This window comes from Myodes glareolus, chromosome 16 (genome assembly GCF_982192425.1).
Source record: "Myodes glareolus chromosome 16, mMyoGla1.1, whole genome shotgun sequence".
Classification (NCBI taxonomy): Eukaryota; Metazoa; Chordata; class Mammalia; order Rodentia; family Cricetidae; genus Myodes; species Myodes glareolus.
Window position 1 is genome coordinate 7,983,330 of NC_142041.1, and position 23,559 is coordinate 8,006,888.

At 47.7% G+C, this 23,559-nt stretch overlaps 1 protein-coding gene across 1 annotated transcript; it reads right to left on the reverse strand.

Annotated features, from left to right (window-relative positions):
• Positions 1 to 5,736: 5,736 nt before the first annotated feature.
• On the reverse strand, positions 5,737 to 23,559 carry Gdf6 (growth differentiation factor 6). Its single transcript, XM_048420654.3, has 2 exons — positions 23,076 to 23,559; positions 5,737 to 7,902 (listed from the first exon to the last, which is right to left on the reverse strand). The coding sequence occupies exons 1-2, from the start codon at positions 23,482 to 23,484 to the stop codon at positions 6,953 to 6,955; spliced, it is 1,359 nt and encodes a 452-aa protein (XP_048276611.3). The 5' UTR covers positions 23,485 to 23,559; the 3' UTR covers positions 5,737 to 6,952.

Here is a 23,559-nt window from a genome sequence, read left to right on the forward strand (position 1 = left end):
TTAGTATCGGTAGCCAGGGAAGGGGAGATGCTCACATAGCTCAGAACAAATCCTCTCTGCGCTTCTCCCATGCGACGGAAGACATTCCACTGTTGATCCTGGACCTTCAGGATTTTGAGACTCTCACAACACATTCAAGTGAATACTCCACTGTAGGTTACCAGGGTTGCCTGAGTGATTTCGACAGGCAGGATGAGAGATAGGGCAGCCCCGTGTGCCATTTTCTCTGATGAACTTGGCCTATCATCTCCTCTGAACTTTTGAAGGAAGGAATAAAGCAGGAACCAGATTGAACTTTGAAAGAATGTATGAGCTGGAAAGAACAAGCCATGACACTCAGGATGCAGGTAGAGGGGGTGACTTCTAGGAGCCTGGGAAATGATGGAAGCTCAGCTTTAGATTTGCATTTTCTTGATCTTGTCTTCTACAGGGATGTTTCCCAGAGCCTTGAACAGTGCTTGCCACACAGTGGTAAGTCACCAAATAGCTGCTGAACTCGTGAGTACAGGACGATATTTTCACAATTACAGCTTTAGGATGGAGACCATAAAACTAGGCAGGAAGTGAGCAGGAAGCAGGCAGTTTTCATGTTAATATCTGTGAGCTTGGTAGGTCTTCTCCAGGGAAAAATATAAGGGGAAGGTTGGAATTATGATTAAGAAAATTTGGTGATAAAGTTAAAAGAGGTATGGAGGAACTGTGTATAAGAATTGTCTAGTTTAATACAGTAAAACCTTCTGAAAGAACCCTAGAAGAGTCTAAGAAGTGCATTGTCAATTAATCAGTGAGGAAAATTAGCTATCCTCTTGATACTGCGTGTGGAGTGTTATTCAAAACAGGAAAAAAAAAGTTAAGCCGTCTGTCTGAAATCTCAGAGAGAAACTACTGAAAGACAGGAGTTTCAGGGTACTTGATCTTTTAGTGACTTTTAGAGAAGACTTGATTTGTTGACTAGAGAGAAAATTCACTTCTTTTAATTGACCAAATTTTCAGGCAGATTTGCAGCCACTGTGTGCTGAATTGGGCTTTTTTGTGACATTTTAATTTTTTAGTAGTGGACTAGTTGGGCAGAGTCTGCATTTGATCGCTTGCTCGCTTGCTTGTTTACACTGTCTTGATCTGTAATCAAGCTGGTTTTGAAGTGTGTGTGTGTGTGTGTGTGTGTGTGTACATATGCACGTGGTATATGTTTATACATGTTCTGACCATACAGAGGCCAGAAAGCAATATTTGAGTGTCTTGCTCTGTCATTCCCTGCCTTATTCCCTTGCGACAGTGTGTGTCATTGAACCAGTAGCTCCATGTTTCTCTAGCTAAGCTGACTGGAGAGCAAGGCCCAGCAATCCTCCTACAGCAGCAACAGCATCCTCCAGCCAAACCTCCTACAGCAGCAGAGCCCGCCCCCCAGCCAATCCTCCTATAGCAGCAGTGTCCCCCAGCCCCCAGAGTGCTGAGGGTATAGGCTGGTTTTCATGTGAAAGATGCATGGGTTTGAACTTGGGTCCGCGTGCTTACATAGCAAGCAGTCAGATCCTCTGAGCCACCTCTGCAACCCCTGGTCTTGAACTCTTTTCTCTTTCTTCCTCAGCCTCCAGAGTGATGGAATGGCATGGTCCAGAGGCATGGACCACTGTGACTAGCTGGTTAATGTTTTTAACTCAAAGAAATTTCAGATTGTAGTAAAAAATATTAGGTGATATCGAAATATCAATACTTTCATACTAAATCCAAAAAAATGTTTTTTGAAATGGGATGATCTGCATATATTTGGTACTTAAAACATTTATAAAGTGATATGTGTGTATAAGAAGTGGAGTTCTCAAAGTATGTAAGGGGTTTCCTCTCTTGTGACTTTAAAAGAGTAATTGAGTAATCGGGTTTCTGGTGTCTAGTCAAAAGATACAAACAGAACTGGAATACTTACTGTAACTTCTAATAACCATATAAAGTGGCTTGTTTAATTTTTAGAAACTAACTTTATTAATTTATATGAAAATTGTGAGTATATAAGAAGTATTTATTTTGCTTTTTCTCCTTTTAGAAAAACACTGAAGGATTTTAAAATAAAATTGGATTATATGATTTTTTTTAAAAAAACAATCTACAAGATTGAAGGGACATTTATTAACTAAACCTTTAACTACAATTACTTAGCTTTTAATATTTTTTAAAGTGTGTGTGTGTGTGTGCACAGATGGTCCTAGTGTGTGTGTGTGTTTGTGTGTGTGTGCACACGCATGCGAACAAATGGTCCTGGAGGACATCAAAGGGCGTTGGATCCCAGGCAGTTGGAGTCACAAGAGACTGTGAGCCACACTACATGGATTCAGGACTGGACTCAGGCTCTGAAAGAGCAGTGCATAGTCCCGAACACTGAGTCATGCTCTCTATCCTCTAGAACAGAAGAAAAGTTGACTCATTCAACTCGTGTTGAAGAGATATTAGGCAGACATTTGCTTGAATGTGATTGCTGCAACTAGATTTGTCAACAGAATTTGTGAACACATTCATTTAGTGCTCTTAAGTGCCTGTTCGATGTCAGATGTGGCAGTGAATGCTAGGAATACAGCCGTGAACAAAACAAGGATCAAAAAAGCCACTTTTTAAAGAAAGAAGTCACTGTTGAATATTTTGCCTTTATACAGTGGAAACTAAAATTAAATATGTCGCTCAAGAAACCACAGGAAGGACGTGTGCTTGTCATCACAGACCTTATTGGGCTGGGGAAGGAATACATTCAGGACCAGCCTGGACTACATGATGAGACCTTTTCCCCATGACAAGGATAGAATAAAATGTTCGTAATTCATTTTTTCATTACACAAAAATTTCCCTGTGACAAGTGCCTCCATTCATCCATGCATCATCAATGACTAACTGGTTTATCCGCGGAAGTTTCTAGTGTATTGCCCAGAATTCACTATTACTATTATTATTTTTCAGAGGAAATCAAATGAAGCAAGGTTTTTCTTAAAATGCAAATATCACTAATGTTAAGGACTAAGGTATGTTTACATCTTTGGATAATTCAATTAGCTTCTACAAGTTAAGGCATAAGCTTAATAAGAAAAATGAAATCTAACTTGTGCAGAAAGGGAAAAGGAGGGGACGGACATGTATAAAGTAAGGCTTGGGGCTGGAACTGGGAAGTCAGAGGTATTTGGTAGAAGTACAAAGAATTCTCAGTTCCTTGGAAAACAACCTGCATTGACATTGATTCCATGGAGAAATGTTTAATTCTATATAACCAACCACCCTTCTCTATAACCAATCTTCTGAAACATCCTGTTTGTAAATTGATCATTATTTTGATAACCAGAACCCACAAAAATCACAACCAAGGCAGTGGCAACATCTTGGAAATGCCAGTGCCTAGGAATGACCTAAAGGATCTCTGCCAAAGCTAGCAACTCTGGGTAGTGTAACTCCTCTAGCATTCTTCAGCTGCCTTTGTCTGAGCTGTCACCATGTGCAAACCAGTTGGGGCAACGTGCTACAAGACTGCAAGCATTGCCGCAAACATTGCTGCTAGCCCTGTGTGGCAGCTCCAGCCAGCAGCTTCCAATCGCCAGTCCTTTAACACTGTGGCTAACTATGCATTCTCATGCCGACGTATGGGCAACATTAGACAAAGATAAACATCTTTGGGGATGACCCCAGCTAAGACTTCAAACAGTAGTGGAGAGGGTGCCTGAACTGCCCTTCCCCTGTAATCAGATTGATGACTACCCTAATTGTCATCATAGAACCAACTGATGGAAGCAGATGCAGAGGTCCATAGCTAAGTACTGGGCCAAGCTCCCGAAGTCCAGTTGAAGAGCAATGATATGAGCCAAGCGGTCAAGACCATGATGGGGACACCCACAGAGACAGCAACCCGAGCTAGTGGGAGCTCACGGGCTCTGGACTGACAGCTGGAGAACCTGCATAGGACTGAATTGGGCCCTCTGAATGTGGGTGAGAGTTGTGTGGCCTGAGCAGTTGGCGGGGCCACTGGCAGTGAGATCAGGATTTATTCCTAGGGCATGAACTGGTTCTTTGGAGCCCATTCCCTGTAGAGGGACACCTTGCTCAGCCTAGATACAATGGGGAGGGCTTTGGTTCTGCCTCAACTTAACGTACCAGACTTTATTGATTCTTCAGGAGAAGGGGAGGGAGGGGACATTGGGATTAATATGTAAAATGAAAAAAAAATCTTTTTAAACACAAAAAATACGTTTTAAAAAAGAGAGTATCTTTGGATTCTTTGGTTCAGAAGACTGAGTTGAGCAGCCACAGCTTGACCGGATGGTCAAGGCAAGCTTCTTAAGTTCTCCACACCTCAGTTACTCTTGAATAAAGAGTTTAAAATGATACCTACTTGGTGGGGTTTCTGAGTGGTTGGGGTTAACACAGGTTCAACAGCCCTGTGTATATAACAGGGCTGTGTGTCTGACTCACGAAGAATTCTCAGACTTGAACTTGCCAAAGAGTTCCCCGATGAGCAGCAAACACCAAACAAAAAACACATTGTCTGTACTGCCTGTGATAATAGTAGCTGTGAGCCGTAATCAGTAATTAAAGGAGCTGAGCGGAGCGAGTAACTGTATGTAACTGTCTGCCGAGCACAAGCTCAGCCCGCAGGAGGTTGTGGGTTTGATTCTGGAGACTGTGTGATGGGGCTCAGGTTTGTCAATGGTGTTAACAGCGCGCCAGGGTTTGACCTTAATTTTATGAATTAAAAAAAAACTATTTCAACAGTTATTGGACAGTTTTGAAGAAAAATAATGCTCATACCACTGGCCTTTAAAACAATAGTGTCTTCCAATTGTCTGGTGCTGGAACAAAACACTGGGGACAATAATATCCTTTGATAATGATTTCTATAGATTCACATAAACCAGGCTCAGTTATTCAGGGGAAAAATGAGTTTAATAAGATGGCATTAACCAGATTCTGTATCATCTAAGGAAGTATTTCATAAAAATGTTTTGGATATCAATCGACCTCTGGCAACGTTAGTGTTGTCAAAATTTATATTATAGTGAGGTAGACAGTTCCAAAAAAAGCTCTCCATTAGACAGATTTAAATTTTTATAATAATATTTAAGAAAACGATAACATTATGAAAGAACGAAATATCTGATTAATGCTTAACTTTGTACAACTCGGATATAAACTTTAAAAATATTAGAAATTATAACATTTGAGTGCATATAACGTTTTGTACATTAAGATGATTGCATGTCTTCTCTTTGCATCTGCAGTCACCTTAAATAAACAAATATATACAGCCTCGACAGAACAACAGTGCATCCAAAGCAAATGTGCATTTAAGTTAGTTTTCCTGGACAAGTCTTGTCTCTTCTTTCTTTTCATTATATTACCATGTATTAGCCTTTCCACCCTTTCCTTGACAGTCTGTAGATCTCTGACCCAGACAAGCAACAGATTCAGATAGGGAGAGAACAAGCCAGCCGGGGTACCCCAAAAACCTTCTGCAAATTTTAACATACCTTTCTCCATTTAAACTATCCCACAAACAAGGCAGAGGCCACTTCTCAAAGGGTCTCTACCTGGGTAATGTTTAAAAATAATCCTGGTCCAGACTGAGGGAAGGAGAGAAGTCTTGACTACCTGGGAGCAGGTATCTCCTGCTTCCTTCTGGTTTCTTTCCTTGAGGCCTGTACCCCAGTTTCCACCTCAAGCTCAGTGTAACCCTTGACTCTTCACAGTATCTCATTACTATGTAAAAAAAAAAAAAAAACCCTAACTGGTAATTACAATCTAAAACAATTCTCTAGGGGGAGCCCTGGGCTATGGCTGGCTGGTAATCTCTCAGGAATGTCAGAAAGAGGGGAGGGGTCTTAATTTTTAGAAACTTCAGAGGCAGAGGCTCCTGGCCCTTTCATCCTTCCCCTGCTTGGGGCCTGGCCCTTTATCTCCATCCTCCTGTGGGGCCATCATCTCCCCTCCTGATGGAATCGGGAGTCCACTTCTTAGGTCCTTTCCTCCCCCTCCTCTTTCCTTCTTACCTTAATTACAGAGTTCCCACTCCTCGCCATTTAAAAAAAAAAATCTTTCCCTTAAAAGGAAGTGCTGGAATTTTGACAAATTCTGTTTAAAGAAAATCAATGAGAAACAGACATGACGAAGATCTTTTGGGGTGGGCTCCTTGGAGCCTTGGGTACTGCAGCTCCCTGTCACCGGGTCAGAGCTGGGCCTTGTGGTTTCTCATTATCCTTCACGGGGTTCCACAGGGACTAATTCCTGTCATTCCATCCATACCAACCCCTTTCCCCACCAGCAACGGTAAAGGCATCCGGAGACCTGCGTCCACAGCAGTGGCAACTCCCAGTTCCCTGCACTGGCGGAGGCCAGGAGAAGAGCTGATAGATTCATGGGAGAGCAGGCAGCAGCTTGGGCTCAGGTCTCAGGCTTTCGAAGGGCAGGATCCCTCCCTACTCCCTACTCCTTTAACCAGCTCTCCTGATACTCGCTGTGCAGAAGTCAAGGGCGTCAGCTATGACGTAGCTGGAAAGACACAAAGACCCCACTTTCTCACACAAGTCCGAGATGCGGAGAAAAGCGATTGGTTCCTTCCTCCCTCCCGTGTCCCCACCCTCATCCAGGGAACTTTTGAGGACAGATACCCATCTCTCCTCCTCCTTCCATCTCCTACCAAAATCTAGGAGACACAACAAAACCCAAAGCCATAGTAATAAAGAAAAGAAAAAGAAAACAATCCTTGTCTAGTCTTTCCAGGGTGGCCAGGCAAAGTGTAAAAACCCTTAACTGCTTCTGGGTTGGCGAGTGGAAGATTCGGGGAGGGCTGGGCTGCCTCCTCTCCCACTGCTTCTACTTCCAGGATGTCCCCGACTCGTGGCCTCTTCAGGCCAGCTCCTGCTCCGCCTCTCAGCAATCACGCCTCCCTCCACGGTCCCTGGCCCGGGCGGCGGACGGCCCCGCACCGCTACCTGCAGCCGCAGGCCTCCACCACCATGTCCTCGTACTGCTTGTATACCACATTATTGCCCGCGTCGATGTACAGGATGCTGATGGGAGTCAATTTGGTAGGAACGCAGCAGCTGGGCGGGGTGGAGCCCGGGTCCATGGAGTTCATCAGCGTCTGGATGATGGCGTGGTTGGTGGGCTCCAGATGCGAACGCAGCGGGAAGTCGCACACGCCCTCGCAGTGATAGGCCTCGTACTCTAGGGGCGCGATAATCCAGTCGTCCCAGCCTAATTCCTTGAAATTCACGTGCAAGGGCTTTCTACTGCAGCGCAGCCTGGACTTCTTGCCGTGCCGCTTGCCGTGGCGACTGGCGAAAGCGGTGCGTCGCCGCCGGCGGCCGGGCGAGGGCAGCCAAGGCCCGGCGTCTGGAGCACCCGACGGCGCTGGCCATGACCCCTCGGTTCCTGCCGCCTCGGCAGAGCCCAGCTGCTCGCGCATCTCGGCGAACAGGTTCTTGCGCTGGGATCTGGTGAACACCACGAGCAGGGCGCGCTCTTGGGGCGGCCGCATCCTCCGTCCGAAGCCCAGACTCCGCAGGTCGGGAGGCGGTGGCTGCTGGGGACCACTCGCTCGCGCCTCGGTGTCCCCGGCGTCCACCTCGCTCCAGGCTGCCCGCAACTCCAAGCACAGCTGCTTCCACGGCTGAGGGCGCAGACCCTGCCACACGTCGAAGACTTCCCAGCCGGCCTGAGTTGGCCCCTGAAGATCTAGGGACCTGGCGTCCAACAGCAGAGGGGACAGACACGGAAAGAGCTGCACGTGCAGCCGTCGGGCTGGTGGCCCCGAGGGCACTGGGGACGCCTGGCGATAAAGCCTCAGCTCTGCGCCCACCAGCTCTTCTTTGTCTGAGAGCGTGGACACATCAAACAAATACTTCTGTCTCCGGAGAGGAGTGTGCGAGAGATCGTCTGTGAGATAAAAAAAAATTACAGTCAGTTTCACTTACCGGGAGATCAGCCCGGTGCTCTTCTGCAGTCCCCAAGAGGAAGTGGGAAGGTGGGGGCAGGCAGCTAGGGAGTCCAGTTCAGCCGCCCAACCACCTCCAGGCTCACTGCCTGGACCATACACTGCTTGCAGAGGAACCAGACCCCGACGGGACTCCCACCTCAGCTCAGCTGCTGCCTGGGACAGAAGTCTGTATGCCCCGTCAAGGCAGCTTCCCTGGGCTCCCCCTTTAATGGACTGTGTAACCACTAATATGTCCTTGTGGTGGCAAGTCTGGGCTGCCCTCCCCCAGCCCTACTGTGCATGGGCTCTAATCATTGACGCTCAGATATTACCTCTTCCAGTAGGCTACTCCAGACCACCCTGACCCAAAGCAGCCTTACTGGGCCACTGTCGCAGAGCCTTGGCTTGTCATCTTTCTGGCACGTGAAATCATCTACAATTATCCCCTCTATGCTTGTCACAGGGTCTGTCTTTCCCAACCGCCAGACACCCTTCGTCAGTCCACAGAAGCAAAGACAAGACGGTAGCAAGTCCTTCTGTACCACAGACCCAGAGCCCCGAGTGATGGACCTAGAGTATACACAGGTCAATAGGTGCGAAAGTTGTACAGCAGTGGTTTTCAATTTGCCTCTCAGGTGTCAGTGTCTGCTTATCAAATTGAATCGGTATCTAAGAACAGGACCCAAGCATGAAGCTTTTGTGTGCTTAGTTGTGAAGCTGTGATTTGCAGGCACAGTCATTCTACAAACCCGCTAGGCCATGGTCATATTCCTACCCTCCAGGCAGTGTTGCTGGGGCTCTTAGGCCAGGCAGGATGCAGACAGAAGGAAGAATTCCTGTGTCACCTCTTCCTTTCTTTTCCAATCTTTTTCTTCCTTCCTTCCAACAGATGAAAGCGTGATGCCGCTTTTGGAAGTGGGGACGGGATGGTGCACAGACTAGCACGCCAGCCTTACAGCCCTGGAGATCTTTGGTACACGGGAAATGGGAATTCCTGGAAAGAGCAAGCCTCAGCCAGGGATACCTAGTCCCAGGCCACAGCAGGCCCCGCCCCTTTCCCCACCGTCCAATCTGATGTTCTGTTTTGCAACAAATCCCAAAGATTCATTCCTTGCTTACAAGTGAGAGAAAGACATTTGTGACACATACAGACAGGCGGACTTTAAATTCCAAGGCAAATTCTTTAGAAGGAAGGGAAAATTAGATTCCTTTCTTGGCACATCTGTGCATGCAGCCAACATCACTTCAATGTGCAAGGTGGAAAGCTAAGCAGATTCTCCTGGGCCTCCTTCCCATAGAATGTTTACAACCCAGCAAATCCAAGAATCCCCAAAGCCCCCTGCTCTCCCCAGAAGCTAGTAAAGTTTGCATCCGTTTCAATAGAAAAAGTATGACCCAGTCCAGCCCAGCCCTGACTGCCTGTCCAGATGGAACCTCGGGACACATAACCCAAGGATGCTGGCTCTGGAACCTGAGCCACACCCAGCCAGCATTCTGGGCTAACTGCTGGCTGGCTGCGTCTGAGGCACAGGCCTCCACCTGAGAGAGAGCCCTGAGAAGGGTTAGAGAGGAGGAAAAGGGGGAAGCTGCTGAAGTTGATTTATGGAAGCCAAGACCATCAAGCCAACCAGCGGGAATTCAACACACATTCCTCTCCTTCCTAGAAAGCTGTGTCCTAAGTGGTGCTTAGCCACTTCCCAGATTTCTGTACTTGTCACCCTAGGCTTCACTGCCCTGCTCAGTCTGGAAGGAGAAAGACACACTGCAGACACACGCTGCTCCAGCTACACGTTGTGAGGGATGACACAATTCGAACCTTGATCCTGTGCACAAATTGATAGGGTAGGTAAATACTGTTCCCATTTCTATAATGGAAAAAAACAAGGCTTGTGGGGATGGATTTTCTAAAATAAGTAATGAGGTAGGGGGGCAACACTTAGATCTACTTAGTTCCAAAGCTTGAGCATTTGGCTTTGAATCCCATTACCTGGGAACTGTGTGTCAAATACAGAATTCTAGAAGCAACCAAGAGTGCTTGGGGCTAAAGGGATGGGGGATACAGACCAAACTGTGTTTGGAGAGCTTGCTGGAAATAAATCCTGACCTCTCTTGGGAAATCAATTCCATTTGTGTGTTCATAGTTTGATATACTTGGTCGCTGGCTAGAGAACACAGGCAGGTACAGACAATAGTGACCTCTTCTTTCTCTCTCCTGCAGCACAGAGTGGACAGCCTTCTTTTGTTACCCTTTTTTGTTTCTAATAATTAGCTAATAAATGGTTAGTATGCACAACTGAGTCAAAACTGAGACCTGAAAAAATCTTTAGATTCTTCAGCCTTGTCTGGTGAACTGCCTTACTAAACTATCCTATAAAGACTATTCTAGGACTCAGGAAGGAACACAAAGGTGACCTTCAGACTCTGTCTGTTCCCCTTTCTTCTTGTACAAGTCCACCTCTGATGTGGGAGGCCCTCCGTCTTGCGTTGCTTTTATTAGTTAACGAATAAAGAAACTGCCTTGGCCTGTGACAGGGCAGAGTAGAGCTAGGCAGGGAAAACTATATTGAATGTTGGGAGATAGAAGGCGGAGTGAGAAGCCATGTAGCCCTGCTGGAGACAGACGCTGGAACTTTACTCGATAAGCCACAGCCTCATGGTGATACACAGATTAATGGAGATGGGTTAATTTAAGATATGAGTTATGCAGAAATACGCTTAAGCTGTGGGCCAAACAGTATTGCAAATAATATGGTTTCTGTGTGATTATTTCGGGGCTGAGCAGGTGGGAACAAACAAGAGGCCTCCTACTACATACCTCATGATTGGAGGAGTCCTACCTGAATACGTAAAGTCACCCCAGTTTATAGGTCACAGCATCCCAGGGAAACACACACATGAGAGGTAGGCTCCTCTCTTGGGAACACAGCCTGGTAAAGAAGTTGCCTGGGCCATCAAACTGAGTAAAGGCCAGAATTTTGTGACTCGGGAACGTGGAGCTCAGTCAAGGTCAGTGGCTGTTAATAACACACACGCGCGCACACACGCGCACACGCACACACACCTAACATTAAGAATATCTCACAGGAACTTGTTAGGGAGAAACACCATCTGAGGCTGCAGAGCCTTGGGACTACCTTTCTAGAGCATCTTGATGATGCTGACTCTGTCAGCCCAGGGACTCACTCTCCGAGAACCGCGGACCTAGGTAGGATTGGATTTCCCATCATGCGAGAAGACTCACTGCAGTTAGACAGAGCAAAGCACACAGCTGCGGGCCAGGATCCAAGACACCGCCACTAGACCATGTCACCATCTCTGGAGGCTCCTCTGTCTGTATAACCACTCTCATATTTTTGATAATTCTATCCACATACCTTCTCAACATGTCTCCAGAGTCTCTGACTCCTAAGCAGAGGACCCGAGAAGGGAGCTGCTCTCTATGGATCCCTTTCAGACCACATTTGCCTCACGTCTGAACCTGCTTAGGAGCCCTATGTAGAGAAAACACAGCCAAGAAGGAACATCCCATAGGTCTGCAATGTAGAAACCACCATGCACAATTACTCCACAAACACCTGACCAGCTGGCCTGGCAACCTAAAGCCTGGCCCAGCCACCTGAGACCAGGAAGCTGACCCTTTGTACTGCCTTGCACACCCCTCATCTAGTAAATCTCATATAAATATGGGCGATGTCATCAGAAAACTCCATTCCTTGCATAAATGTGCACTGTTGGTTTCTAAGTCTATGGCACTTTCTCTCCTAAAATGAATTCTCTGCTTTAGTCTCTAAACTGAAAAATGGTCAGTAATTCACCACAAGAAGCTGATGTGGGATTCCCCTCTGTATGCTGTGAATACCGTTGGTTAATGAATTAAAAAATTGTCTTGGGCCCGTGATAGGGTAGAACGGAGTTGGGTGGGGAAGACTAAGCTGAATGCTGGGAAAAAAGGGCGGAGTCAGGGAGAAGCCATGGAGCTGTTGCTGGAGACAGACATGCTAAAACTTTGCTGGTAGGCCATGACCTCGTGGTGATGCACAGATTAATAGAAATGGGTTAAATGAAGATGTAAGAGTTAGCCAATAAGAAGCTAGAGCTAATGGGTCAAGCAGTGATTTAAACAACACAGTTTCTGTGTGATTATTTCGGGTCTGAGTGGCCAGGATGAACAAGCGTCCCCCTCCTTACAAGAAGCATCCATTTGCAGCAAACTAATTGGCAACTGTCAGTTCTCACTTCAGTCAACTCTGTGTTCTTGAATATTGAACTCGTAAAGCTTTGAAAATACAACTGCAGGGATTGTTGTTGTTGCTCCTTTCATTTTTTTCCCCCAGAAGACTAGTAGAAAAGAGGAGGAAGGGGAGGAGGAAGAAGAGTCAGATGTATTCGAAGGAAATCCTTCACAGGTAGCAAATTGGCAAAAATACAATAAAACAGGCAAACCTCATACAGGCACTTCCCATGTGGGGTGCCTGTGAAAAGGTATCCACTGTCGTCCAGTCTAGAGTAGAATTCTCCATCCTCCTATCTCCCCCTCTGTAGTAATATGGTTACATTATCAAGAGCTCTTAGTAAAGAAGTTTTAAAAATTAAAATAGAAGGAAGATGTTAATCAAAAATATGTTTCAGTCAGAATCAATATAAGAAGACAAGGCTTTTAATAAAAAAGGCAGGATGGGAGCAATTATGGGAACAGACTTTCTTAGGCAAGTGCACAAGGCTAAGGAAGGCACAGTAAACGGAAGAAAGATTCTAAAGACAGGTGCTTAACTGGAGAGGAAAAGGTGGAGCAGCCTGAGCTCAGATCACCAGGAAGCACACTCCATCAGTACCCGCAGCTACTTCTCCCTAAGGGGCTGCCTCCCAGGCAACCCTCATCACATTTCTAAGACACTGAGACTTGTAGAGAGGAAGGGATGAGAACTATGTCTTCCCACGATATCGCTGGAACCTCAGACGGCTTAAGTCCCTCTTGAGGACTGAAATTGGAATTGTTCCTGCCAGTGACCAAAACCATGAGTGAAAGTGTGCTTCTAAAAGGATCAGTACGCCCTTTGCACACTGGCTTCTCATCTTCTAAATTAACCGGCACTTTGGATGGATGCTGGTCAGACTCCAGCATCCTCCTCCATCTGCCTGACCGTGTCTTCTTTCTTTGAGAGGCACAGAACCAGTAGCTAGTCTACAGTTCAGAAGATTCGGACTATGTGGCCTTCCCCAATCACGCATCCTCAGTAGGATTAGGTCCTGGAATGCACAGATAATCAATCGCCTATCTTTGCTAAGAATATTCCAGAACTCTTCCAAACTAAGCCTCCTCCCTGGCCCCCAGCTTAATGTAGACCCGGAAGCAGTTTTGTGTGCTTTTATACAGGGCTCGTGGCTCTCAGAAATTTGATGACCTCTCAGACCCCTTCACCAAGTATTTATGTTTTGCTCTATTTTATATTCATTTGCAAGGATAAACTTCAGAACATCGAGACTTAGTTTAGTATCTTGCAGCTGGTAACATCACACTAGTTCCAAGAGAAACCTCCAGTTCCTAGGACACACTCCTCTACATGGGTGCAGAGGAAGGAGAGGGAAGGGGAAGCCTGCCACCATTTATTTTTGGTCCTCAATGTGAGCCATACTTGACTAGGCTGCAATTTCCCCAGGATGCATTGTGCTTTTCTCTATAAGATGGGAAACATCCAAGCTCAGTTTTCATGGCTGTGATGGAGTCACTTCTGAGGGGCATCAGATCCAGCAACCAACCTTAAGTGTCAGAATCTCTCAAACTAGACTCTTTCAGGTGGGCTCAGGAAGTCCCTCCCTGTGGTCTGTGAAGGCCTGTGCAGGCAGGCGATCTATGCTTGATCTAGTTACTGTGCCCTCAGGATACAGTTACCTCCTGAGCAGATGAGATCCCATTCTTGCAAACCCTGGCCCTTTGCTAAACATTCTCATTAAGAAAATGTCTTGGGGGCTCTGCAGTTAAGAGCACTGGCTACTCTTTCCGAGGTCCTGACTTCAATTCCTAGCAACCACATGATGGCTCATAACCATCTATAATGAAATCTGAATCCCTCTTCTGGCATGTGGGTATACAAGCAGAGAGAGCACTCATACCAGAGGAAGAAAAAGAAGAAGAGGAGGAGGAGGAGGAGGAGGAGGAGGAGGAGGAGGAGGAGAGGGAAGGAGAAGAAGAAGAAAATATATTGAGAATAACTGACCAAATTCTTGTGATCTCTCTCACTTGACCCCAGAACTGCTGTAGCCCCCCCTCCACCCAGACCTTAATGGTTGTAATAGCAGACATGTGCTGGACACAATCTCAATCTTTAGCTTATGCAATCTTCATAAATACGTGTAAATATTGTATCAACCAAAACTTATAAATTACAGATTTTAAAATCCCAGCTGTGAGGAAAAAAGATAAGCGGGGAAAGGTAATGCCAGGAGTATAAGATGCATGTGTGGCATGGACGCTGAGAGAGGACTATATAAATGGAAGGGACCGACTGGAAAGAGAGGGCAGGGGGGACAAGGAAGAGCAGAGTCACTAATCCCTGTGTGCGGGTGTCATAGCAAGCCTATTATCCTGCACAGTAAAATAAAAATGAATTGACTGTCCTAAATTCAGCCCTGAGAAAGGTGCTCACTACAGACAACACCCAGGAATCCTAACGGTAAATGATGGCGCTGGCACTTTAGCTCCTGTTCCTATGTCACCACCTTAAATAACCCTTGATCTCTGTGTGTGGTGAAAACCCTCAGAAGATGCCAGTGTCTCTTCACTGCTCATGCTAGGGAGCAGGGGACGCTTGCAGGGGATGCTTAGGCACCTGGTCTCCAAGAAACATCCATTTCCTGAGCAGTGGGGCTGAGAGACTACCAACACCAGGACTTTGGGAAGACAATATACAAATAATAATAATGATAATAATAATAATAAATAAATAAACAACCAAAAAACCTTGTTTCTCTTCTCCAAAGTGGAGATAGTGGTGGCAGCTCACAGGGCATGGAGGAACAATTACAGGATTGAGAAACTTCTGAAGATGTTTTACAACCTCTGTTACTACTGACAGTGTGGGATGAGACTGATCATTTAGAGTCTCAAATACAGTTTATTTCAACCCTTATCTGTGATAGTGTTTTGACCACAAGGCTTCCCAGCCTCATGTGCCTCAGCTACAAAGTGGGAGAATCATCTATAGATCTGACAGGATCGGGTCCTCATAAAGGTCAGAGTCCAGGCTCCTAGGGCATCACATGGGGCGTAGAAATTTGCAGTCCACCCTTACTACAGTTGCCTACATTTTATTTATTTACTTTTTAATATTTATTTATTATGTATACAATATTCTTTCTGAGTGCATGCCTGAAGGCCAGAAGAGGGCACCAGACCTCATTACTGATGGTTGTGAGCCACCATGTGGTTGCTGGGAATTGAACTCAGGACCTTTGGAAGAGCAGGCATTGCTCTTAACCGCTGAGCCATCTCTTCAGCCCTGCCTACATTTTAATAGGCAGAGGTGTATATATCATCTTCTCAGGGTCCTTGAAGAGTCATGGTCCAGCTCTTTCTGCGAGATTTCTAGGAGTCGAGGAGAAACATCGCTGGGTAACAAGGCAAACTTCTGGCCCCTACCCTTCTGAGTTCTAACGACAACCAAGGCTCCTGCAACAACAGCCTTGGGATGTGTCAGAGTGACCATTCTCTACCTTTTCCAGCCACTTAGAACACACCCTCCTCCTCAATATCAGGGGACCAGTGCCCTCCATTCCAACCTCATTGAAGACTGAACCATTCTTTTAAGTCTCCACCTGGCAGCAAGGCAGTGTTAGCCTGTGCATTCCCCCATAACTTTCCCTGGCTGGACAAGTGCAGCCCTGAGGAGCCTGCACTCTCTTCTCTTTGGGACACGTTGTGAAGTATATTCTGTCCCAGAACTAGTCATGGGTGGTAAGATAAGGGTACCGCCTATGTGTACCTGAAAACAAACAGACAAACAAAATGACTCCCATGTTGAGGGAAGGAGGCATAGATGAACTCTGCCTGGGTTGCAGCCCTGATGGTGGTATGCTGACTCTGGGAGTTATTAGACTGTATCAGTATGTACATACTGTTCACACTCTAACTGGCCCAACTTCTCAGAGTTCAACTTGCCCTGTGTTTCAATTTTTTTTTTTTCCTTTCTAATCCCCAGAATGATCTGGGAGCCATTTCTGAAGTGTCTGCTTTTGTCTGGTGGATTTATGTCTTTTTTTCCTCACATGTACCAGGGTCAGGTAGGCTCCTTGGCTAATGGTCTGGTCACCTGCCTGGATCCTATAGAGAACTTCCGATGCTGGTACCAAGATCTGTTTCAGTAGGAAACTGTGAACCTCAGAAGGGGAGCCTTCTCTTACCTGACTGAAACTCAGCCATTGATCCTCAGCCCAGCCTTACAATGTGCTAACTCCAAACTCAGTCTTGCTCATTTCTGGGCAGCAAAGGACAAGAGCCAGCCGCCTTCTGAACACTGAGTATAGCCAATCAAAGCCTGGTTTTGTCTTGACAGATGAAACATACACGTGGGAGATGAGTTGCTAAAATCTCTTCTGGTCACAGACTTGACTAACCAAGGTCAAGGACACTTACCCTGGCTTTTGCCTTTCACCAGTGTCTTGCTCTGGGCTCCCAAACACAGCAGCTCAGATCTTAATTTAAGCACGCACAGCAGATCAAAACCAGCCTAATGGGTTTCCAGACATCTCTTCCAGCCCCACTTCCCCTCTGCAAGCTTGGGGCAACCAGTGCCTCAGAGACCAAAGATGCAACTCCTTTCTGAGGACCAGGACCAAGTCGACTTGTTGGAGGAGGCTTTTCCCCCATGTGAGGAAGTGAACCCACAAAACGCCCTGTGGAAGCGACACCAGGTCTCCTGGTAAGAGGGAGTGATGGGGGTTTGCAGGAGTCTTAAACTCCTGGTAGAATCTGGAACTGGAAATAGGTCCTAGAGTTGTGGGCTTTGGCTCAAAAGAAGGAAGATAAGGGGATGCTAAGTGCAGTTTCTCTTCCCAACTAACCCTGTAGTTGCAGGTCAAGGCCAAGGTTCAAAGAGGCCCAGGATGGTATGCAGACTTTTGGGCTCTCATTCCCAGTCCCTAAGCCTCCTGTTTAGGAGACACCTCCATAATGTTCTTTAAAGTGCTGAGAAGCGATATTAAGAATCTGGATTGCAACAAGTTGCTAATTTTGCTCTACCTTTCAACAATGTAGCAAAATGAGATTCTTGGTGTCAGCTGCAAACCACAGTGAGGCTTTTCTTCTCTTTTTCTTTTTTCTTTTCTTTTCTCTTTCCTTTCCTTTCCTTTCCTTTCCTTTTTCCTTTCCTTTCCTTTCCTTTTCTTTTCTTTTCCAAGTTTCCTCCCCCATGGAGCTTTCAAGCTCCAGTCTACGGGGAAGCGGACAACTGGACCACCTCTCTCCCTTAGAGGCAAATCATGAACACAGCTTCTTCCTGTCCAGTTCTGTCTCCTGTCGTCCCTATCCTCATTCTCAGCGGGGCACCAACTGGTGCTGTTGGCCCGCCTCTCTCTGCTCCTGTACTGCCCGCTGGGGTCCTTAAGCCTTGCCCCGCCCCAGACGCCAGCCTCTAACTGCACAGCCCAGAGCTTCTCCCCATGAGGCAGTATCCAATCACCTTTAAACGCCTGCTGTCCCTCTCCCGAGAAAGTTGAACTGACTCTTCACCCTGAGCAATACCAATTGACCCAACAGGGCAACTGGGAGCTACTCCAGTAATCAAAAGACAGTATTTAAACCCAAACGGAGCTTTAAAAACATACAGAGTTTAGATGGAGAGTGTCAATGGGTCTCTGTGCTGGGTCCTCACTTCTGCTTTTCATACCAAAAGAGCTCCGACTCCATTCTCTTCAGTGATCCCACAAAATGAGAGTTGGTGCCAAGTTATTCAATAGCAAAGGGGTCAGCGAACTAATACCTATTATCATACTTGAAAGCGCCCAGGAGTGGTTGGATTGTCCAAGGTCATTTGTTGCAAGCTGCAGTCTGTCAGGAAGCAAAACTTCCTGTATCTGTCATATTGCTATCATGCCCCCGCCAAACACACATCCTTTAGAAGGCACTGTACTATGGAAGAGGCATGCTATCACCCCAGAACTCCTGCCCAGGGAACCGGGTTATACTAAGCTTCCTTTCCATGCAAGACCGGCATTCCCAGTTCCCAGAGGATCCAGGGACAGGTGTTCTGGGCAGAAAGGATTTTAAGATCCATTTAGAAAAGGGACAGTCCACAAAACTACAGGGTCCGTGGCTCAGAGGAATTTTGTTTTACTTAATGTGCAGAAACGAAGGAGGATTCTGAGCACGTTTTTCTTCCCCTCCCCCACCAGCCATTTTACCCTGGGCAAAAGCCCCAAAGCCTCAAGGCTCCAGAGAGGAGGGTTACCTTTGATGTTGTCTGGCAAGCCTTTCACACTAAGAATCCTCCTGCAACCTGCACACTAGCCACACAGATGCTAGGTCCTTTTAGCATCTTGCTTTTCCATTTTGGTGGCCTTAAGCATCTGAACACAGTGATGGTGCTGAGCTACAAGCCTATGGGTTGGTTTGTGGCCTTAAATGTACCTGAATCATTACAACCTGAAGAGAAAGACAAACTTTGGAGGGTTTCCCCCAGGGCTTATCCTCTTAGGGAAGACCCTTCAGCATGAACCACAAAGCCAGCCCTGTGCCCGGTCCTCTGCTGGCACCCCTCAAATACACACACTTGCACGCTTAGCCAGCTCTCTCCAAGGCTGTTCTCTCTTTCCGGGGAAATAAAGCCTAGATTGGAACCTTCTGCCCAGCTTCCTCACTTGGCCGTCTGGTATGAATTAGTGTTTTTATAAGGGACTCAAACAAATCGAATACAAGGTCACCAAATAATTAACAGTTGCGAATTCCCTCCGTCCCCATTAAAATACTTCCCTGCTTATATTTCATTTTCCGTTTGCCAACTACAACAGGGTCCAGGCAAAAGAGCTAGCACTGCTGTGTTGATTACTGCACGCAGAAACCCACGGTTCTGCAAGGGTTCTGCAAGGTTCTGCATCAACACAATGCAGCAGGAAGCAAGGAAGCTCTAGCATGCCCCCCCTCTCTCAAGTCTGTCTGTGCCTAGCACACCCCTGCCTCCTTGTAATCTTTGAACTGAAGATAACCACAGAAACTAGTAAGCAACCCGAAGCAAACGCTCCTGGATTCACCTATAAAGGTATCCAGCCCCTAAAGACCCTTCTATCTCCTCTTTGGTTATCTGCTCTTTGCTATCTTCTTTCTGTAAGCAGACTTGAAACAACAGCACACACGCAATACTACCAACTGTTCTTAATTCACAGTCTCTGGGAAACCTAGCCCATACAAGTATTCCTAGACTCGCTTTGTTCTTTTCCTTCATCTTTGAATCCTTGAGAGTTTTTTTTTTCTTTTTTTTAGGTGGCACTTACCAAGTAATTGCAAGGAAGGCTCCCTCTTTCTCTCCCCTCTCGCCACTTCTCCACCTTCTCTCCTCAGTTCTAATTGTCTGCCTTGACCAAACCCCAGGACCCTGGGACTGTGGTCTTTGTGGGTTCGTGATGCTTAACCTGGTCTCAGCTCCCCACCAACACACAGATGCACCTCTCTTCTCTACTTCTCTGAAATAAACTTTGAGGTGCGACGTGAAAGCCTGTTAAAGGATCATCCACAAAGTAGTTTGAGCTTCTACTAAATAAATACAAGAGAAAACCAGGCACAATACATATTCAGACCCCTGTACCCACATTCCCTGAGAACCTACTCGTTGAACCTTTAAGCACTATGGAAGAACATTAAACCGGAAAGAAAATCTCAATTTTATTTGTCTTTTACTTCTGTGTCTCATCAGGGTTCCTAGAAAGCGCCTTGTCCTTACCCTATCCATATAGCGTCCTGCGTTAGCATTCAGTGCCTGCACTCTGACCCCAGTCTCACTTCTCATCAGTTGTGTGACCATGAGCAACTCCATTTCTCTAGTTCACCTCTAAAGCAATGCAGAAACGGTAGCCGAGAACTAAAAGCGCTCATTCATGTTATAGCTTTTATCATAGTACTTGGCCCGCACTGAAAGGTCAACCTATCTTGGCTACTGTTATTTACCATTCCGGGGCCTTTTCAAAGCTCTCAATAAGGCCGCTTGGGATTAATGGAACCGGGAGGAGCACTCGGACAGTAGAGAAGGCCACGGTGTTTCTGTGGAACCGCCACTCTCTTTGCTCACTTGGCGCGGGGCTTGTTACTGCCCTCCCAAACCCAAACACCAGCTTCAGGTTTAACTTTGAAGTTCTCAGGTGAACAAGACCTTTAACCAATTCTGTACGAGTCTCTCGGAGCTTATGAGCCCACTTCGAGGCTCCTCCCCTGGAGGGACACTGGCTCCTCGGATCCCAGCCTACTACTCTGTGGCGATTTAAACCTCCCCTAGGCAAGGCGCCAAGTTAGCACGACCAGCTCCTCTCCTGGCTGGCCCTTTTCTTTTTTGCCTACCCACTTGGGGGTTGGGGGAGGGGATGCCGGAGAGTTTGGCACGTTAAGAACCCCCGCGTGAGAGGGGCGGAAGTCCTCGCCAGAAGCCGGGGATGCGCGGTTAGTGGGTCCCTTCCATCACGGGAGACTAGACACCGTTTGATGTGTTATGACATGAACCCTCAATTAGATCGCTGAGTTGAAACACTCCAATCAGGGGCCCAAGGCTAAGCAAGCCCCGGAAGGTCCAACCCGAGGTCACCGCCGGTGACACATCAAATCAAAATCAGTGAGAGGGAAAGTGAGGTTTTCCCTTTATCAAGCTGGGGCTGCAGCCAGCAATCCAGCCCCTCCTCCGCGCGCCCCTCCAGTCCCTCTCTGCCCCCCTCCCTACCCCCAGCTCCTTTACACCCGCGCGGCGGCTTGCTACAAGCAGCACAGCCTTCCAAGTGTCCTAGCAGCCTTCATACAGTTACAGTTTCCTTCAAACTCAGAAGATGAGGAGGAGAGAGAACCTTCACAGCTACCGTCTCGGTGGGTCTTGGTGCGCCTAACTAGGGACCTCTGACAGCCCTGTGCATGCATTCTGAGGTTAAATCTACAATCCTGCTGACCTCGCGGCGTCGATGGCCAGGGAACAGTGTACCTCCACTCCCTATTGCCCATTTGGAGTTGGAGGAGCCTGGGGGGCTCCCAGCAGGGTTCCAAGGTGTGTGGGTACCGGAGGACAAACAAGGGCTGATGAGTGCTCGAGTCTCTGCAGGTCCAAGGGCCCCAGAGACAGCCTTTCCTGCTTTCCGAAATTCCAAAGTCCTCTATAGATACTTTGGAACAGCCGCCAGTGTCCCTTGGTTCTGTGCCAACTTTCAGGGAGTAGTGAACCAATAAGAGTGCCTTCCTGGGGTAGGAGAGGAGACCTTGTCACTTCCCAGGAAAAGAAGAGAGTACCCAATCGCCTGCTAGCCTAGGCCTCTAGGATTTCTTCCCTTAGAGCAGTATTCTCGGACCTTCCATCACCTCTCCCTTGGCGACGGTCTTAGAAACACTGAGAGGTTAACTGGGAAGTTGCAGGGCGAGAAATAGCGCTGCAAACAGAGGTAGGAAGGCGTTGGCGCTGAGCTGGAGTACCCAGGTATGAGACCTCGTAGCAGCAACACGAAGAAGCCACGTGCTTTTGTAAAGGTGACTTTATTATCCCTAAAATCGTCATAAAATACGGCGGCGTTAATGTGCCGTCGGGTCCTGTCAGCAGCTCATAACCCGCTGACCTCAGATTGCAGCTGCATACCTGGCAGGGGCTAGAACTTTGGCAGAGAAGGAAAGCAGCTTCCAGGGACGGCTGGTGGCTGGAGACCGAGTCAGGCTTGGGGCAGGTGGGCGAGGGGGACATTAGCCCACTCTGGAAAGGTTCGAGAATGTGAGAGTCATTAAGGCGATAGATGAAGCTGAGTTGGTCCCTCTGCCCAGCTCTGGGGCTCTTGGGTTTCTGGATACTTTCACTGAACCTTAGCCTGCGGGTTTAGGAACAGGCGAAGCTAAGTCTGGGGTATGACAAGCAAAGACTGCCCGAATCTCTTAGCGCCTCTTACCTTCTCGGTACCTTTCCCTCTGTCCACCGTCCTTTCCTTTTTTCTACCCCCTCCCCTTCCTGCTTTTCTGAATTACGTTTTCCTCTCTAGAAGCCAGTGGAACTTTCCCCAATATCTGAGGTTTAATCAGAAGACATTGGCCATGTTGTAGATCAGTGATGAGAGCAAGAGGGGTAAGTTCGGAAGCCTATAGACCGGTGCTTCCAGCCTGGAGCAGGGGGTGAGGGTTGGATCCCCGGACGCTCGGAGAGAAGTCTGTCTGAGAAAGGCGGATCCGTGCACTCCTGCGGTACCCTAAACCCCAAGAGCCCCACACTTTCAGCGATCCCAGGTTGTGCCCGTCCCGTGGACTCTGGCTTGAGACCGATCAGGTGTGCGATATTATAGGAAGAAGAAGAAAAAAAAAGCAAAAGAAAAAATGTAACAGAAAAAATGGTGCCGGAAGGGACTAGATGCCTACGGGACTGGTGTCCCTCACAACCAGCACAGGGCTCCAGGAGAACCCACAAGACTGCTGGATCAAGGCACTGCCTGTCACACTGATCCTAGACTCTTTCCCTTGCTCCCTCGACCTTGCGCCGCTTTTCCTTGGGAGACAGGAGGCTCCATGCTTTCTAATGCCCTCACAGATGCCCTAGGGCCAGCATCCCTCACGAGCTTTGACCACTGGGTCCCTCAGTCCTTTCTCTGACCCTTCTCCATCTCCCATCATTTGCCCACCAGGTCCCTCCCTCTACGCTTCCTCCTCTAGCTACTAGACCAGCGACCACCACGCTGCTTTCGGCAACAGACGAGAAAACACAGAAGGAAAAAGAGAAAAGAAAAGTGAGAGAGAGTAAGGGGAGGACTGCAGACTGGAGCAAATCTGCAGCTGCACTCGGAATTTTGGGCTTGCGAAAATAAAAAAAGGGGGAGGTGTCCAAAATGGGTTGGGAATTCACAAAAGCAGCCTCCTGCCAGAGCCCGGCAGCGCTCTGGCTGAGGAGGTCCAGCGGGAGAGGAGTCCGGCGCTTTCTTTGCCACTTACCCAGTCCTCTGTCTACAAAGCTAGTGATCGTATTAGCTGACTTGGAAGACTGGAAAAAGCTGGCATTGATGCCCAACTTCTCGGCAATGGAGTAAGTCCTGTAGATTGACAGCATGTACTCGTGGGGCACCACGCGCGGGCCCCTGCCCGGAGGCTCCTGTCCCTGAGACTGTGCAGGCGGCCGCAGCCGGAGTTCGCTCTGCCTCGGCTGGTGCTCCTGGGGCGTTCGTCCCTCCGCACTCTCTTGTGGTGTCCTCGGCATCTTCCCTTCTTTGCGGCTCCTCACGTCTTTGGTGGAGTCCAGTTCCGTGGAGGAGGAAGAGGAGATGGAAGCCTGTTGGAAACCCGGCAAATCCCAGAAGAAACTGATGAGGAAGATCGCCAAGAGCAGGACCCTAGGAGAGTCCATGGCGAGCCAGTGACTGAGTTTCCCGGAGAGGCGGCGGCGACGGCGGCGGCGCCGGGCGCGAAAGGCACAGAGCAG